The following is an 18,895-nucleotide window of genomic DNA, read 5'->3' as shown; positions in this document are numbered from 1 at the left end:
AGATGCTCGATGATTGACCAGTCTTATGAAAGACCGTCTCTCTCACTGGCCATGGCAAAGATGAGGTGATCCCAATCACCATGGCTAAACACGTCACCATGATGAGAAAACCATCAAGGTCATACAGACAATGATAGCGCCCCCCACGATGTTAAAACAAAATTACGCACAGATAGGTTTGGCTTGAGAAATGTATCAGCCAGGATTGAATGGCAAAGCAGACTTGAGGGGCTGAAGGGCCTAATTCTGTTCCTAGATCTTATGGTCTTATGAGACACTCTCACTTTCCAATGAGAGAGTTCATGAGAAAAGGCAAGAGAAAGTAGTTGTTATCAAGGTCAGAAGCAGTCTTCACACCAATTACATCAAGAAAAGTTTACTCAAGAGCTTCACCATTCTGACTGGAGAAGCTTGATGCAGAGTGTACTTGCAACAGGAGGGGTATGACACCAGAGTGTTTGTGTTACTAGACTTGGCATAGAATCATAGAATCGCAGAATTTCTATAGTGCGGAAGCAGACCATTCGGCCCATTGAGTTACACACCAACCCTCCGAAGAGTATCCCACCCAGCCCCCCCTACCTGAACCCCATAAGCCTGCATTAACCATGGCTAAACCCCCTAGCCAACACATCCCTGATCTCATCTTGAATTCTCACCTCATCATCGCAGTTGGACAATTTGAACTCAATGAATTAAACAAATCTGGAATAAAGAGCCACTATCATCAAAAGTGAGCATGGAACTATTGAATGGTCATTTAAACAAAAACTCATCTTGTTCAATAATGTCCTTGAGGAAGGGAAAACTGCCATCCTTAACTGGTCTGGTCTACACGTGACTCCAGACCCACAGCAATGGGATTGACTCTTAACTACTCCCTGGACTGTTAGGGATGGGCAATAAATGCAGGCAACTAAGGGGCAACTTTTTCTCACAGAGGGTGGTGTGTGTGTGGAATGAGCTGCCAGAGGAAATGTTGGAGGCTGGTACAACTGCAACATTTAAAAGGCATCTGGACGGATATATGATTAGGAAGAGTTTGGAGGGATATGACCCTAATGCTGGCAGGTGGGACTAGATTAATTTAGGGTATCTGGTCAGCATGGACGAGTTGGACTGAAGGGTCTGTTTCAGTGCTGTACATCTCTATGACTCTATATTTTGAAACAACTGAGTGTATTTAAATAATATGACAACATTTAAATGATTCTTGTAAAAAAGGATATCACTTTGTCAGACCTGGAGCTAGAAATATAACATCAAGAAAGTAAACAAATGAGTTTACCTCATTTCTCAGGAGTGATAAAAGTAGATAAAGAGTGACAAATACATATGATAATTTAAAGAAAGAAATCGCCGTACCCTCTTTGTTTGACCAACTTTAAAATGTTTAGCTAGTTTGGTCAAACAAGCAACTGATTATTGACAAGCCAATGTAAGTGGATTTCTAGGAGTACTGTGGAATTATTTGTGCACTTAATTCTAACAAAAACAAAGGGCTGTTACATTAAAAGGCGTGTTTGCCAGAAAATATATGACGCTTCTAAAAATCTGCCAGTCTTTAAAATGACCTAAACTGAGCTGATTTCTTGGGTTTAGTTTTAGTTTCTGGCTCTTTGGTCTTAGCGTATGATTCTTGGTTTGAGATTTGTGTTGCTCTGGGGTATGAGAGGTCCCAATGGACTTTGTACGGAAGCTTGAGGGGAGTAATCACACTATCCTACTTCTAGATTTGAATCGGATTTTTAATTAGCAATGGGTTGAAGGGTTACGGGGGCAGGAATGTGGAGTTGAGGCCAAGATGAAATCAGCCATGATCAAATTAAACAGTGGGATAGGCTCGAGGGGCTGAATGGCCTCCTCCTACTTCCTATGTTCTTTCAGAACATCTCCCCTCCAGTGATATTGTAAGCTAAAATGTATTTGACTGTACAAGATGCCTATTCCTGTAATAACTGTACAGTTTTGGTTACTTTTTTAACAGAACTGTACATCCCACCACCAAAGGGACCCGTAACTAAATCTTTTGTAATTGCTGGCTCCGTGGCAATGACTTAGATTCCTCCCATTCCTGAACTGAGCGATCCACCCACCACCACATTTTTTTGGATCACCGGCACCCGACCAGTGGACGGGTCAGTGGCCATGCCTTGCATCTCTCCCTTTCCCGAATGAACTGACTGAGTCACCCGCACATGCTGCTCCCTGAGAGAGGCCCGACCCAGGGATGGATCAGTGGGGCTGCCTTGCATCGCCCCTGCGCAGGTATCAACTGATCTGGTCAAGACCACATTCTTCGCAACCGCGGGTATTGATCCAAACGATGGCTCGGTGATCATGGGTTGTGTTTCCCTCGTGCCCGACTTGACCGATCTGGTCACTACCACACTCTTTTGGACAACGGGCGTTTGGGAGAAGGATGGAACTGTTCCGTCGACGTGATCCACGCCCAGATTAAATTTGGACGCTTTGAGGCCTGACGTTGGGTCAGTGACACCCTGCAGATCCTCAATGCCTGATCGGGCATTTGCCATCGCCATCCTTTGGATTAATGTAGGGTCAGTCACTCCAGGCATGACCTCCCCACAGGGACTGATGGTTGTGGTCACCACAATGTGTTTCTGAACGGGCGTCTCTTGTGCCTCCTGGGTTGCACTCAATAGCTTTCCAGTCTCCTTCCAGACGGACCCCTCTTTCGCCTCGTTGCTCTGCTGGATCAGAGGATCAGTGGACCCCGACAATACGCAGGAGCTGGATTTGACGAACACCGAGTGGTGACTCTCACAGATCTCAGCGAGGGTTCTGAACTTTGAGTCCAGGTCATTCAGGAAGGAATCATCTCTGACAGCATCCTCAATGCAGCTACAACTACCAAGGGAACCGACAGGCGAGTTCTTCCCTTCATCGGCGTACACCAGCAAGACATCACGCGCTGAGCGAGATTCCCATTCTGTTTTGGGGACCAACTTCTGAAACACAAGAGGACCCAGATAACATTAGAACAACTTGGATTAAATACTTATCTGACAGTAAGGTGCAACATGGTGCATGCATGAGATATTAGGGTTGGAATTAGGGTTAGGGTTTACATCCATTTTCTGTACATTTGAGCAAGGCTAATGTTGCTGCTAACAGTTTAAGGCAAAGTAAGGAGTATTATTTTTGTTGTGGAACATCACAACACATCATTTGTCTGTCGAATCTCGGTGCTATTCTATATGAATCCCATCTTTTTATATCATTCCCAGGATGTGGGTGTCACTGGCCAGACCAGCATTTATTGCCCATCCCTAATTGTCTAGAGGGCAGTTAAGTGTCAACCATGATACTGTGGGTCTGGAGTCACATGTAGGCCAGACCAGGTAAGGATGGCAGCTTCCTTCCCTAAGGAACATTAGTGAACCAGCTGGGTTTTTCCCACAATTGATGTAGAGAAGACCATAGGGGAGACCAAACATAAACTCAGGGCCCCACAGGAGCTGAACTGACCTCCCATTTTAATTCCCCTTCCCGTTCCCTCCGACATGACTATTCTTGGCCTCCTCCATTGCCACAGCGAATCAGACTGCAAATTGGAGCAATAACACCTCATCTTCCAACTGGGCAGCTGACAGTCCAGAGCACTCCCCAATTTCAAATACCCTTCTCACCCATCCCCCGACTCCCTTCCCAGCCCCTCCCCCTCCTTTCCATTCCTCTGATTGACCCCTCTTTCCAGCTACAACTGGATTCTTTCTTCCCATTGACCAGGCGAAGTGAGGACTGCAGATGCTGGAGATTAGAGTCGAGAGTGTGTTGTTGGAAAAGCACAGCAGGTCAGGCAGCATCCGAGGAGCAGGAAGATCAACGTTTCGAGCAAAAGCCCTTCATCAGGAATGAGGCCGTGAGCCGAGGGGGTGGTTAGATAAATCCTCCCATTGACCAACCAGGTCGTCCCCTCTACCTGTGTTCACCTATCACTACCTCACCACCCTGCCCCGCCTCCACCAGCCCCCCTTTATCTGCAGGCCCCCCTTGTGACCCACCCCTCCCCCCCAGTTCTGAGGAAGGGTTACACCTGAAATGTTGACTTCTCCACCTCTTAATGCTGCCTGACTTGCTGTGTTCATCCAGCCTCCTGCTTGTCTAACTTGGATTCCAGCATCTGTAGTTTTTTTTTTGTCTCTGACCAGGTAAGGATGGCAATTTCCTTCCCTCAAGGGCAGGAGTGAACTGACAATGGATTCCTGGTGATCATTAGAATCTTAATTTCTGATTTTTATTGAAGTTAAATTCCACGAACTGCTGCGGTGGGATTTGAATCCGGGTCCCCAAGACATTACCTGGATCTCTGGATGAACAATCCAGTGGTAATAACAGTTGGCCATCATGTTCATGGTCCATATCCCTCTATTCCCTGTCTATTCCTGTGTCTCTCTAAATGCCTCTTCAACTTTGCTAAGATACCCACTTCTCCCACCTCCCCTGGGCAGCACATCTCAGGCATCTACAGCCCACTGTGTTGGCTGACTGATGTTATAAAACATTACGCGGCCAATGGTGCACTTTTGAAATGTGGCCATAATGTAGGAAACATCACTGCTGCTTAAAGTTCAATAAATCCACATGATTGGATGTTGTACAAGCAAAAGTAGACCATTCAGCCCATTGACCCTGCTCCACCATTCAAAAAGATCATAGCTAAAAACCACACAACACCAGGTTACAGTCCACCAAGTTTCTTTGGAAGCACTGGCTTTTGGAGCACCACTCCTTCATCAGGTGGTTGTGGAGCATAAGTATATGAAGGAGCGGTGCTCCGAAAGCTAATGTTTCCAATTAAACCTGTTAGGCTATAACCTGGTGTTGTGTAATCTTTAACTTTGTCCATCCCATTCCAGCGCCGGCACCTCCAAATCAAAAAAGGTCATGGCTGTCCTGACTGGAGCCTCAATTCCAGTTGCTTGGCAAAACCACCTTGACTTCCCTAGTCGCAGCTCTAAAGCTGGACTCCCTCTTTTTTGTTAAAATCTATCTAGCTCAGCCTTGAATAAATTCCATTGCTCTCTAACCTCTGAAACAGCAAATTAGTAAAAAGAAAGTTTGCTATAACGTCTGACTGAGGCATACATATTGTAGTCAGGATACTGAGATAGAATGGGATCTTTCACATCCACCTGAGCAGGATGGGACCTTGTCATGGCATCTCACTTGTAAATTGAGACAGTACAGCTCTCCTTTGGTACTGCAGAGGAGTATCAGCCTTGACTCATTCCCTGAGGAGGGACATGAACCTGGAATGTTGTGACCGAGAGGCAATGACAGCTCCTGATTGAACCAGCAAAGGCACAATACAGAAGTTTGTGGTGCAGGAGGCCATACAGTCCACATACCTGTACTAGCTCCATTATTTAGTGCCAACCTCTTGCCTTTTACCCATAACCCTGCCCATAATTCCTGCTCAAAAAACTATCCAATGCCATCTTGAACACCTCCACTGAACCTGCTCCAACATATTACCAGACAAGAGGATGAAGGTAAAACATTTCTTTTTATTCACAATCTTCTGTCTGAAAGGGAAGTGGAATTGGAATATGATGGTAGCTCACTAAAGGGAGCTGAACTGATACATTAATATGGGGAAACTGTAGGTAAGTGGGACAGATTGGTAGGTCATTCAGAGGGCTAGGATGGCCACAGTGGGCCTCCTCCTGTTAATGAATACTATTACTGTCCAGTTGACTTGCTCCCTTGCCATATCAGATGTTCAGAGCACGCTACACCGCAAAGATGGTTTGTGTAGTTACGATGGGATGACCACTGCGTACCTTGCTGATGTATTGCTCGATGAAAGCCTTACAAGAACCTTCCCACAGTTTTCCACCATATGACAATTGACTCCAAGTTGGAGCCCCTGCTGATCTTCCAAAGACATCATACTGAACTTTCCTGTCCTGAATGGAAACCAATCGACTCGAATCTGTTTCGTAAGCTTCCTCCTCCAACATCATCTGTTTCTCAGACCTCCAATCCATGCCACTAGATCCGACGACACCACCAGATCCAACGACACCACCAGATCCCACGAAATTACCAGAACCTACAAGGCCACTTCCTCCAGCTCCTACTGCAGCAAATCCTTCTGTTCGTTGTCCCATTCCCACTGTATTGTCAGGAGAAAGGATTGGCACCATCTGTAGTTGACAAAAGTAAACATCTTCATGACTTACAATAGGCATTAGTGCCATAAATGCACCAACAATCAGATAGAGTTACAAACAAGAACCAAGTGAATCCTGGTCCCAGGGATGTAGGATGGGTTGCTCTACAATGAGGTGACTTTATGTTCTCTGCAGTTTAGGTGCATGAGAGGTGATCTCACTGAAATAGTCTAAGTTCTGAAGAGATTTGACTGAGGGGGGCTGATGCCCCCTCCATGCCCCACCCAGCAGGGGAATTTAAAACACAGGGGCACTGTCTCAGGAAAAAGGGACTGAGTTTGGAAACAATACTTCATTCAATTTCGTGTGTCAGTGTGTGTCTGTGTGTGGGAGGGGGAGGGGGGGAGTGGGAGGGGGAGGGGGGGGGGGAGGGGGAGGGGGAGGTTTGTGCAGATATTTAAGACTGGGATAAACAGACCTTTGTGTCTCAGAGGATGTCGGGAGCAGGTGGGCAAGTAGAGTTGAGATGAATCATCAAACCATTATCATCATGTTCAATAACAGAGACTCAATGGGCCAAATGGCCCAATACTCCTGTTTTATGGCTTTCGTTTGCTTTTTAATGCGCTCACATGATAAGATGTTGTGAATGGGCTAGCATTTATTCTCCATTCCAAGTTGTCTATGAGCTCAGTTTAATAAAGGTGCAGGAGGTTACAATGGCACAGTGGTAGTGTCCCTACCTCTGAGCAGAAAGGCTTAGTTTCCTTGAGCTTCTGAACTGCTTGATTTAAAAATATCTTTAAAAAACCATGAACCACATAAATGACTTTCAAAAGATAATTGGTATTAATTTCTTAATAAATATGTATTCTGCACATAATGGGCACAAATACCAACAGCAACTAATGAACTGACAGCAAATTCATGGCATCACTCATCTAAGAATGACACGGAAATATGAAGCAGTCGTATAGTATCGTAGCTGCCTAAAATGGATAAGGAATAGGGTTGTTTTTGGTGCAGATTCGGAATAGGGAAATATTCACGTTGGCCCACGTAACGTTACTCACCCCCAACACAGGGCGATTTGATCACACCGGTCTCAATTAAACCTCTTCATCAATTAACCCCATCCTAACACCACCCCGATCCAACCTAATACCACAATCCAGGGTGAGCCCTCACCCACAGCTGTCACTGTTTATATACACTTTCCCAGCCTCCACCCCACACCCAGAGCCCTTCTCAAAGCCTGCACCCAGTGCCCCTCCCTCACACCCAGAACCATTCCTCCACCCCCAGAGTCCCTGCCTCGCACTCAGAGCCTTTCCCTCGCACCCAGAGCCCCTCCCCTACACCCAGAGCCCCCCCTCCCCTACACCCAGAGCCCTTCCCCCACACCCACAGTCATAGGCCCTCTCCCTCACCCAGAGCCCCCGAGCCCACACCCACACCCTTCCCTCCCCTACACCCAGAACCCTTCCCCCACACCCACAGTCATAGGCCCTCTCCCTCACCCAGAGCCCCCGAGCCCACACCCACACCCTTCCCTACCCTACACCCAGAGCCCTTCCCCCACCCCAAGAGCATTGTTCTAAACCGCCAGACAACTTGGCAATGGTGTTACCTTTCCTCCATTACCCTTTATTGGAGAAGGCTTGGTTTGCTACAACTGGCTAAAGTCGAAGTGTGGAGTTGAAATGATGCAGAATACAAACCGTGTCGACAGGCCCTCCACCTTCAAAGTTGCTTTTGCCGAGGGATCCCACAGGCTCGGGTGGTATCACAAAGAAGCCTTTTCTCCCCATTCCACCGGCACATTGACAAAGCAGGAGCAGCAAAGGAACAACTGTGGAGTCACAATTTATACAGTTCAGCCACGATTACCCAACTATGATATTAAACTATAATTTTATATAAAACAACAAGAAATAAATGATTGGTTGATTGGATCAAAGAGCCAGTCCCTCCATGTGTGGGTAGGGGGCAGACTGAACTTAACCAGCCTGTGCTCACTAAACCCAAATCAAGACATGTCTCAGCGATTGGACAATGTATTAATAGCTACACAAACAAGCCAATTTAAGATAAGTAGTTGAGCTGGTCTTGTGTCTCATTTACACTCACCAGGAGTGGCATATATTTGTATTCAGGGACACATTCTCTGGAAACTAAAGGAACATGTTTCAGCCTTGCAACTCTTCTGGATCACCCAGAAGCCTACAATTTCACCTTGGCCAATCAATACCCCTGTTCTCATGTAGTATAAATTGTTGTGATCATTTGAAAATGTTGCATTCTTGCATGCATCCTGATGTGTTTTAGATGACAAAACGTCCGAAACGTGTACCTCTTTTCAACCGGGCTAATAATTCTTTACTCGGGTCCCCAAACCTATGAAAGGTGCAAGGGGGTAGAAGCAAGCCTGTCTCCAAGTTCTCCTTGCTTTCTGCTGAGTTTAAGTCCTGAGTAATTATTAGTGATAGAGGTAAGTCCAAACAGTGCCCAAGTCTAAAGCTAATTCTAAACAGATGAGGGGCTTGTCTTGCCTGTCAAGATGATTGGTCGCATGGAATCAATCAGGCCTAAGTACTGAGGCTTCCCTGCTGCCTTTGAGACCTCATACAGAACTCATACAGAACTCAACACTGCTTCCAACTAAAGACAATGTGACATTGTCAGATTGGGTGGAGCTCAGTTTTACACAAACATTTAACTCCTTCAGAACCATTGCCTGATCCAAGAGGATTTGAACTCGTGACTTTGGAAAATTAGCGTGCTGCTCTGGTTACTCGCTGAGTGTCAAGGCCATTGCTTCCCTCAAGCTGAGCAGGAGGGCGAAGAGAAACCATCGCTGGACGTTCTTCTGGATGCAGTCGGCTCAATAGCAGAGGAGCCAGTGCTGAGGTGGGAGGAGAGAGCTGAGATCAATGGAAGGCCAAAGAGACTTGTGGCCTGGAATATTTGTCCTGTGGGGACAAAGTGGGTCGAGAGTTCACAATACGCATCAACCTAGATTAGGTTGGGATACCTGGTTGGCATGGATGGGTTGGACCGAAGGGTCAGTTTCCATCCTGCACATCTCTATGACTAAGTTGGAATGATCAAGAATGGGGGAGTAGGTTCAACAGGCGTTTCAGGAAATACAGCAAAATTTGTTTTAACAGGCACTTTAGATTAGATTACTTAGTGTGGAAACAGGCCCTTAGGCCCAACAAGTCCACACCGACTCTCCAAAGAGCAACCCTACATTTACCCCTTCACCTAACACTATGGGCAATTTAGCATGGCCAATTCATCTTTGGACTGTGGGAGGAAATCGGAGCACCCGGAGGAAACCCACACAGACACGGGGAGAATGTGCAAACTCCACACAGACAGTTGCCCAAGGTGGGAATTGAACCCGGCTCCCTGGCGCTGTGAGGCAGCAGTGCTAACCACTGTGCCACCGTGCTGCCCAAGGTGGAGCTGGTGCTCTTGAGATACCAGAAGTTTATTGCATTGTAGCCATCTCCGAGTGGTCAGGCGAGGGTGAGAGTGAGAAGGCTTGCTGCTAAGGTTTATTTAAGGTTAAGTTGCATTGTTATTTGTGATTTACAATTATATAATATTGAATATATGCATGTGTATCATTTATTTAAGTGATTTATGTAGAATAAAGTCTAACAGTGATGTGTATACCCCCTGCATTACATTTCTGTTACTTAGTGTGTGTTTTTACACAGATTTTATGGACCTCTTGATTAACTGGAATGTTTGATCAACCAACACACTCCTGGTTATTCTAAAGTTTGCTGGATTTCAACACTTTGAGAAGGACACATTTGTGGATCAGTGGGGGAGCAAGATGAACTACAAAGATTGTTCAAAGAGGAAGCACAGATATGAAGGGCTGACCGGCCTGATCCTGAGTTGTGAGATTGGATAAACCAGTGGATGATTGTTTTGAAACCCAGCTGCAGAAAGATCAATTTTGGTCTGGCGCACTGAGTTAATATGATAGCTGTGGGCTATCAGTCATTTCATACTTACGCAGGAGCAGCAGTAGGGCCAGCACCATGAGACCCACAGCAGCAGCACCGAGATATGCCTTTGGTGATTGGAATAATTTCTCTGCTCTGCATATGTTGATGTCATGGCAATCAGTGACGTGAACATTGAGGTTTACCAAGTGTCCATTGCCATCGTTATCTTTGATAGATATTGGTACGGTAAATATTCCAGGCCACAAATCTCTGATGGGAATCAGCTGCATGCTAGTTGCTTTGAAGAAAAGATTGAAAATGTTAGTCATTGGGACCATAGCATTGCTCCCACGACCACTACTATATCAAAGGTCAAGGGCAGCAGTTACATAGGAGCATCACCCCCTGCAGGTTCCCCTCCCAGTGACCCATCATCCCGATTTGGAAATACATCACTGTTCCTTCACTGTCACTGGGTCAGAATCCTGGAATTCCCTCCCTAAGGGACATTGTGGATCTACCCACAGCATATGGACTACAGCGGTTCAAGAAGGCTGCTCATCCCCACCTTCTCAAAGGCAGTTTGGGTTGGTCTAGCCAGCAATACTCCCAATCTGTGAATAAATAAGTAAAAAGGGCTTTTCACATTTACACAGGAATAAAGAAAACAGGAGCAGGAGTAGGCCATTCGGCCCTTCAAGCCTGCTTCACCATTCAACACGATCACGGCTGATCATCCAACTCAGTCCCCTGTTCCTGCTTTCTTCCCAGACCGTTTGATCCCTTTAGTCCTAAGAATTATATCAAAATCTTCCTTAAAGATAAACGCATAAGTAAAATGTTGGATAATTAAAAGCTTAATTGCTAAACTCATGACTTGTAACCATCTTGGCAAGGTGGAGCATTCGGCATGAAATCTAACGTTGCCTGATGGAATGAAAGGTTTGAAAATTCACTTTGGTTTTAACCTGCAAAGTCAAATTGTTATGAAAATAAGAACTTGAGCCATTCTCTATCACTCAGCTGAAGAATCATTAAGAGTTTCAACACTTAAGATGTTATATTGAAGGTAGGAATAGTGCCACACAATAGAGTGGTGAGGTCATGGAATAAAACAGACATTATGGACACAGTTGGCTGAATGACAGGGAACAGAGAGTAATAGACAATGAATATTGTTCAGGATGGAGGAAGGGTTTTGGTGACCTTCCCCAGCGGTCAGTATTGGGACCCTGGGTTTTTTTGATATATATTGGTGTGATCTTGGTGTGCAGTAGACAGTTTCAAAGATTGCACAGAACACAAGACTTCAGAGCATTGTAAGGAGGACAACATACAGAGTTCTAAAGGACATTGACAAGTTGGTAGAGTTGCCAAATAGGTGGCAGATAAAGTTCAATGGAGTACAATGAGGTGAGACGTTTCAGTCGAATGGGGAGTCTGTACAAACTAAAAGATACCACTCACTCAAAAGGGCATGTAGAAGCAGGGATTTGAGGTTACAATCAGACCAACCACCATCTTATAGCATGGCCGAACATGCTCAGGGGGCTGAGTGTCCTACTCTTGCTCCTAATATACGTGTTCACGTTTCTAGGAATCCATCAGGTTAGGATCAGGATTCAAATGCGTTTGCTGAGGGAATATTTTGTTTGTTTTTGCAATGGGATGTGTACACATCAGGCAGGGCCAGTTCAGAACTGATCCATCTCCAGCTGCTCATTGAACTGAGCAGCTTGTCAGGAGGGCAGTTAAGAGTCAATCCAATCGCTGTGGGTCTGGAATCACATGTAAGCCAGACTAGGTAAGGACAGCAGATTTCCCTCCTGAAAAGGATGAGTGAACCAGGTACATTTTTAAAACAAATCAGTGATAGTTTTGTGGGCACCATTATTGGGATAATTTTAACTCCAGATTTTACAAAGTCAATCTTAAATCCCATGAGCAGCTCTGTTGGGATTTGAACCTGTGTCCCCAGAGCATTAGCCTGGGACTATACAGTTTGTAAAGCCAGTGACATCACCGCTGTGCCATCACCTACACTAAGATAGCCAACAAAGATTCTTTAAGAAAAATAATTCTCCTCAAACTAGGGTTACTATCATGTCTTACCATTAGTGTGACCCAATTTCCATTTCTTATTAGAGTTTAGATTAAACTGGAAAGGGGCTCCATATGGAGGACCATCCGCATCGAAGGCAGTGAGGGTCAATGACTTTGCATTGCTGCATATACACGGATTTAAATCCACAAAGTTTGGCCGATGGTCATTAGCATCTTGCACTCTAATAACAATGGTTCCTGTGGATGTTGAGGCAGGGCGACCTGCAAAAGGAAAGGGACAAAGGAAAGGAATGAAAACATTGCTCAGCTTTACCACGGAACCACATTTTGCGACAAAACACATGTCCTGAAACACTTGTCATGAAATCACAAGGATTTAAGCTCTTGAGGTGTCCACAATGCAGCGGCTGAAATGTGGACTGGATTTCATCTCCAATAAAAGAGATGAACAATTTATCACTAAACAAGGGCAAAGCCTTCAAGTTAACTCCCATTACAGACAATCTCTCAGAATTTCTTCAGTCAATAAGAGACTTGATCACAAGAGCTTGAAGAGTGACAGCTACAACCCCTGGTCCGAGGGTCTCTCTGCTCCAGCCTCAAATATAGTGAAAGATTCACAACGGTTTACATGGATTAACTTCTCTGCACTTCAGTCCTAAACAATCGACTTGTAATGCTGAATTTGTGACTAGTAGAAAAGTTCATACACTCCGTGTCATGTGGAACAAATTTCTCCTTGAGAATATAAGATAGTAAACTTATTTTAAACCTTTGGGCGGCACGGTGGCACAGTGGTTAGCACTGCTGCCTCACAGCGCTTGAGACCCGGGTTCAATTCCTGCCTCAGGCGACTGACTGTGTGGAGTTTGCACGTTCTCCCCGTGTCTGCGTGGGTTTCCTCCGGGTGCTCCGGTTTCCTCCCACAGTCCAAAGATGTGCACGTCAGGTGAATTGGCCATGCTAAATTGCCCATAGTGCTAGATAAGAGGTAGATGTACATGTAGGGGTATGGGTGGGTTACGCTTCGGCGGGGCGGTGTGGACTTGTTGGGCCGAAGGGCCTGTTTCCACACTGTAAGTAATCTAATCTAATCTTATAGTTGACCACCTAAAACATACTGCAATGTTATAAACAAGCATGGCGTAAGTGTTTCATGTTTCCAAGACAATGTATCAACAATTTTCCTTTCTAAAGGACCTGGAACAAGAAACAATCACAGCCTCATCTCTAGACATTGTCAAAAGCCATCCCTAAATCATTTCCATTCATAAATCTAATATTATTGGACCAGTTTATCAATAGATACCTGATTTAATTAGTGCCATCCCATAAACCTTGGTGAGATAGTAATGCTAGTCAGAGATGGTGATACCACTGAAGCAGAAATAGAGTTTAAAGAGTGTACTATTTTCTTGAGTTACAGAAAAGAGTCATATCAGACTCAAATGTTAACTCTATTTCTCTCTCCACAGAGATCTGTTTCTCCAGCACTTTCTATTTTTATCTGCGATCACCAGTAATAATTTGATTTCATTTTAGCATATTAGTGCATGTTAAAGGGAGCTGGTTGGATCAGCAGGTTTGTAATGCAGACAGTGACTCTGACTGTGGGTTCAATTCCCCCGCGGGCTGAGGTTAGCATGGAGGACTCTCCTTCTCTACCTTTCCCTGTGCCTGAGGTATGTTCACCCTCAGATTAAAACACTGCCCATTGTCCCTCAACTGAGAGAGTGGTTTATGGTCTGGTAAGGCTATGGTGATTTTACCTGTTTATTGAGTCAGAAATTACATGACACCAGGTTATAACCCAACAGATTAGATTACCTACATTCAGCCCAACATGTCCACACCGACTCTCTGAAGAGTAACCCACCCAAACCCATTCCCCTAATGCACTGGGGCAATTTAGCATCGCCAATTCACCTGGCCTCCATATTTTTGGATTGTGGGAGGAAACCGGAGCACCTGGAGGAAACCCACGCAGACACGGGGAGAATGTGCAAACTCCATACAGACAGTTGCCCAAAGCAGGAATTGAACCCAAGTCCCTGGCGCTGTGAGGCTGCAGTCCTAACCACAAGCCACCATGCCAAACACTGCAACCAGGGTTTATCTGATTTCAAATAAACCGGTTGGACTATAACCTAGTGTTGTTTGACTTCTGACTTTGTCCACCTCCACACCTTTGTTTATGGATACACGTTAAAATTCAAGTTAATATTTCTTTATCCACTTACGTTCATTGTTTATAGCCAATATGGTTGCAGAGTACGTCCCATTAATCACATGCTTTGACTCTCGATCAGGAACGCCTTTGAAGGTAACCTCCCCAGTGTCTGGATTAATCACTAACCAGTTAGCTACGTCAACATCCTTGGCATACCTGTCGCAAATTAGATTAGATTAGATTACTTACAGTGCGGAAACCAGCCGTTCGGCCCGACAAGTCCACACCAACCCGCCGAAGCGCAACCCACCCAGACGCATTCCCCTACATTTGCCCCTTACCAATTTAGCATGGCCAATTCATCTAACCTGCACATCTTTGGACTGTGGGAGGAAACCGGAGCACCCGGAGGAAACCCACGCAGACACGGGGAGAATGTGCAAACTCCACACCTGAGGCGGGAATTGAACCCGGGTCTCTGGTGCTGTGAGGCAGCAGTGCTAACCACTGTGCCACCCCTCGTGAAATGTCATAAAATACGGGTGAACTTTTGGCTAGAGGCATTTTTTTTTTAAACAGAAGCTACACAAAGAGCGGCAGAACCAAATTCTTACTTTGTCATCTTGCTCTGCTTGCCAGTGTCAGCGCAAACAGCAGGATACTTTCCAAGCACTTCATGGACTATTGTACCAGTGGTAGTTTCTTTCACTGAAACCATCCATCTTGAGGGTCGAAATTCAATACCTTCTTTCACGTCGTCCACAATAAGTTTTACTTTAACAGGCCTCACGATGCTGGTTGAAGAAACGGAGCTGTGGAATGGTGCCTTGTTACGGACCCTAATTAATAAATTCACCACTTCCATTTCTTCATAGTTCAGTTCCTGGACAGGGTGGAAGAGAAGGCAATGTAACTGTGACCCAGTGAAAACAGGGAAAATAAATACCGAAAGAACTGCAGATGTTGTCAAGCAGAAAGAAGAACAGGTGTTGCTGGAAAAGCTCCGCAGTTATGGCCGCGTCTGTGGAGAGAAATCAGACTCCACTGACCCCTCAGAACTCAGGTCCAATGAAAGGTTACTGGACCCGAAATGTTAACTGTGATTTCTCTTCACAGATGCTGCCAGACCTGCTGAGCTTTTCCAGTAACTTCTGGTCTTATTTCTGAAAACAGGAGGAAATTCAAAACTTCAGACCAAATCTGAATGGAAATGACCAATGGCATCATGGGAGTTAGAGCTGGAGACTGGGCCCAGCTGGGTAGCTACTTTGGGAGCTAGCACAGACATGATCGGTTGAATGGCCTCCATTTATGTTATAAATTCTATTATTTTATTATTCAGTTGTATTTACAAACATGGGGAAAAAAAAAGAGAAAGCCTTTCAGCGCCTTCAGTCTCTTCCATCATTTTGTCAAGACTGGGGCTGAACTGTATCTTAACTCCACACACCTTGATTCATTCATCAGACTTTAACACTTTTCCTTAAATATCTACCCAGGTTTTGCAATGGTCAGCTGACCGCAGCCTCAGTGGCACTTCCACTTTCAGTTTCTACTTCCCTTAGTTTGAACAAGTGCTTCCTGACATCACACATGAATGGCCTCCCTCAGATGGACCAATGGGTCGAGGAGTGGCAGATGGAGTTTAATTTCTATAAATGTGAGGCGTTGCATTTTGGAAAGGCCAATCAGGGCAGGACTTATACACTTGGAGAAAGTGAGGACTGCAGATACTGGAGATCAGAGTTGCTGGAAAGACACAGCTGGTCGGGCAGCATCCGAGGAGCAGGAGAATTAATGTTTCGGGTATACACTTAATGGTAAGGTCCTAGGGAGTGTTGCTGAACAAAGAGACCTTGAAGTGCAGGTTCATAGCTACTTGAAAGTGGAGTCGCAGGTAGATAGGATAGTGAAGAAGGCGTTGGGTATGCTTTCCTTTATTGGTCAGTGCATTGAGTATAGGAGTTGGGAGGTCATGTTACAGGAGATTGGATAGGCCACTTTTGGAATACTGCAAGCAGTTCTGGTCTCTCTGCTGTATGAAGGATGTTATGAAACTTTACTTGATCTGGCCTACATGTGACTCCACAGCAATATGGTTGACTCTGAAATGGCCTCAAACCACTCAGTTCAAGGGCAATTAGGGGTGGGGCAACGTTAACACTGATGCTCAAATCCCAGGAAACAAAATCAAGTAAATGTGGTTTACAACCTCACCTTGTGAACAATCAAAATTCCCTCGTTTGTTCGATTATCGACTTCAATCCTGAAATATTCGGCTTCATTGCCTTCAATAATATCAAACTGCGCCACCCAATTATCGCTGAACTTTTCATCCTTATCTATCACTTGTATTCGTATCACTTCAATATTTTTCATATTTTCTTGCACATGCATTTCATACTGAAAAAGAAAATATAAAAATTTGCTTAATTGAAAATAACATTCTTGGAACAAATCAGTGGTCTTATTGTAATGGCTTCTGACTGAGTGGACAGCTGATTGGAATGGTGGGAATTAGCAGGTATATTCCAATCAGTCATTCTTATTCATATTGGTCTAACCTACACAGTGACTCAGTGGTTAGCACTGTTGCCTCACAGCGCCAGGGACCCGGGTTCAATTCCGCCTTCAGGAGACTGTGTGTAGAATCTGCATGTTCTCCTGGCGTGAGTGTTGGTTTACTCTGGGTGCTCTGGTTTCCTCCCACAGTTCAACGATGTGTGGGTTAGGTGGATTGGCCATGCTAAATTGTCCCAAAGTCTCCAGGAATGTGCAGGCTTGGTGGGTTAGCCATGGGAAATATGGGGATAAGGTGGGGTCTGGATTGGTTAGAAACCGATTTACTGGAGATTACAAAAATGAGCGAGGGATCTCACAGAAAACACTGTGACAGGATAAACACAGGAAGGATGTTCCTGATGGCCAGTGAGTTCAAAACAAGAAATCACAGTCTAAGGATACAGGGTAGGCCATTTCAGATTAAGCTGAGGAGGAATGTTTTCACCCAGAGAGTGGGGGAGCCTGTGGGATTCTCTGCTACAGGAAGCAGTTGAGGCCAAAATACTGAATGTTTTCACGAAGGAGTTAGATAGAGCGTGTAGGGCTAAAGGGATCAAATGGAATGTGGGAAAAGCAGAAACAGGCTATAGAGTTGGATGATCAGCCATGATCATATTGAATAGCAGAACAGGTTGGAAGGGCCGAATGGCCAACTCCTGCTCCTATTTTCTATGCTGCTGGTGTCACCTGGCATTGCCAGTAAACAGAGATATTCACTGCACTTTATGGCTCATAACATTAAATCTGAGATACAGACATCTCTTGAAAAGCATTAAGTTCATGGTAAGAGTAAATACAGTACCTGTGGGGTTATGTTCAGAGCCTACTGCAGGTTTAAATGGGAAACGTACCTTCCCAGCAACCTCCTAGTTCCTGGTTCTGGAATGTTCTCTTTTATATGTTCCGACTCTGGAAAACTGTGGGTAAGTGAAACCGTGGAAAACAATTTCACGGATACGGGGGTGGGGGGGTGGGGGGAGGGTTGCCCAGTACACACTTTAATTAGTGACTTAGCAACAACTTGGAGAGACAATACAAGCACCAGCAGAGACACATTAATATTCTGTGCTCAGCTGCACCTAGGATCCTGATAGGTGGACCCTCCCTTACAGTGTCAATTATCCCTTTCAGGTTAAATGCAGATTATGACTCCAGCTGAAAATCCATTTTAAAACATAGAGAAAGGCGGTGCTTCTCTGTATAACCTTGGGTCGCACAGAACCAGAGTCAGAAGAGACCACCCTGGATCTGGAGACACTCTTACCACAACTGACAAAACTATACCACAACTGACAAAACTATACAGCTGAGAAGATAGAACGCGGGGGAGAAACAAAAACGCATGTTAAAATTCGGAGGATACTAAAATTTCGTGCAACACAGGGAACAGCAGTAATGTTATTTATGATGTTAAAACGAGGCTGATTAAAATGGGGAACATCAAAGGAGTGCAAGATCACAACTTTAACAGGTTGACAAGGGTCCTGGGAAAGGGTTTAATAATTCTAAAGGATTCCTGGAGCTGTGAATTTCCCTTTCGGGCGTCCACTGCACAGAATGAAAATAAAGAAATAAAAACACAGGGGGGTGACCCGAGCGGGGTTTTAAAATGCTCTGAATTAGTCTGATAGAGTTGACAACACAAACTTCAACTTACATTCATATAGCAGCTTTGAAGTAACAACACATCCCAAGGCATAAAGGTCATGTTTCCACTCATGGGTTGGGTGACCGCAAGATGTGGGGTCATCAATATGCAAAATCACTGATTAATCCAATCAGGAGTTCAGGGTAAACCCCTTTACCCAGAGAGAGGGAAATACATGGAACATGGTGCCTACCACGGGAAGTGGCTGAGGGGAAGGGCAGAGATTTTTTTTACGAGGAATATAGCAAACACACAAGGAAGAAAAGAGTAGGATTTGTTTTTGGGATGAGATGAAGGGATAAGTGAGGACGCACGTGTACAGTATAAACACTGGGATGGA

General features: G+C 45.0%; 1 protein-coding gene across 1 annotated transcript in view; it reads right to left on the bottom strand.

Annotated features, from left to right (window-relative positions):
- Window positions 1-583: 583 nt before the first annotated feature.
- The window catches only part of LOC140476863 (desmoglein-2-like), an 85,171-nt gene continuing 66,859 nt past the window's right edge, over window positions 584-18,895 (bottom strand). The window contains exons 9-16 of the mRNA XM_072569733.1: window positions 16,563-16,748; window positions 14,960-15,228; window positions 14,416-14,561; window positions 12,224-12,436; window positions 10,179-10,409; window positions 7,865-7,995; window positions 5,811-6,176; window positions 584-2,972 (exon numbers count right to left, since the gene is read on the bottom strand). Of these exons, the coding sequence (XP_072425834.1) occupies window positions 2,058-2,972; window positions 5,811-6,176; window positions 7,865-7,995; window positions 10,179-10,409; window positions 12,224-12,436; window positions 14,416-14,561; window positions 14,960-15,228; window positions 16,563-16,748 (2,457 nt within the window). The 3' untranslated portion in view covers window positions 584-2,057. The remainder of the gene's footprint in view (window positions 2,973-5,810; window positions 6,177-7,864; window positions 7,996-10,178; window positions 10,410-12,223; window positions 12,437-14,415; window positions 14,562-14,959; window positions 15,229-16,562; window positions 16,749-18,895) is intronic.

Source organism: Chiloscyllium punctatum, chromosome 5 (genome assembly GCF_047496795.1).
Source record: "Chiloscyllium punctatum isolate Juve2018m chromosome 5, sChiPun1.3, whole genome shotgun sequence".
NCBI lineage: Eukaryota > Metazoa > Chordata > Chondrichthyes > Orectolobiformes > Hemiscylliidae > Chiloscyllium > Chiloscyllium punctatum.
Note: the sequence above shows the minus strand (reverse complement) of the source record. Positions and strands in the feature narration are given on the sequence as shown.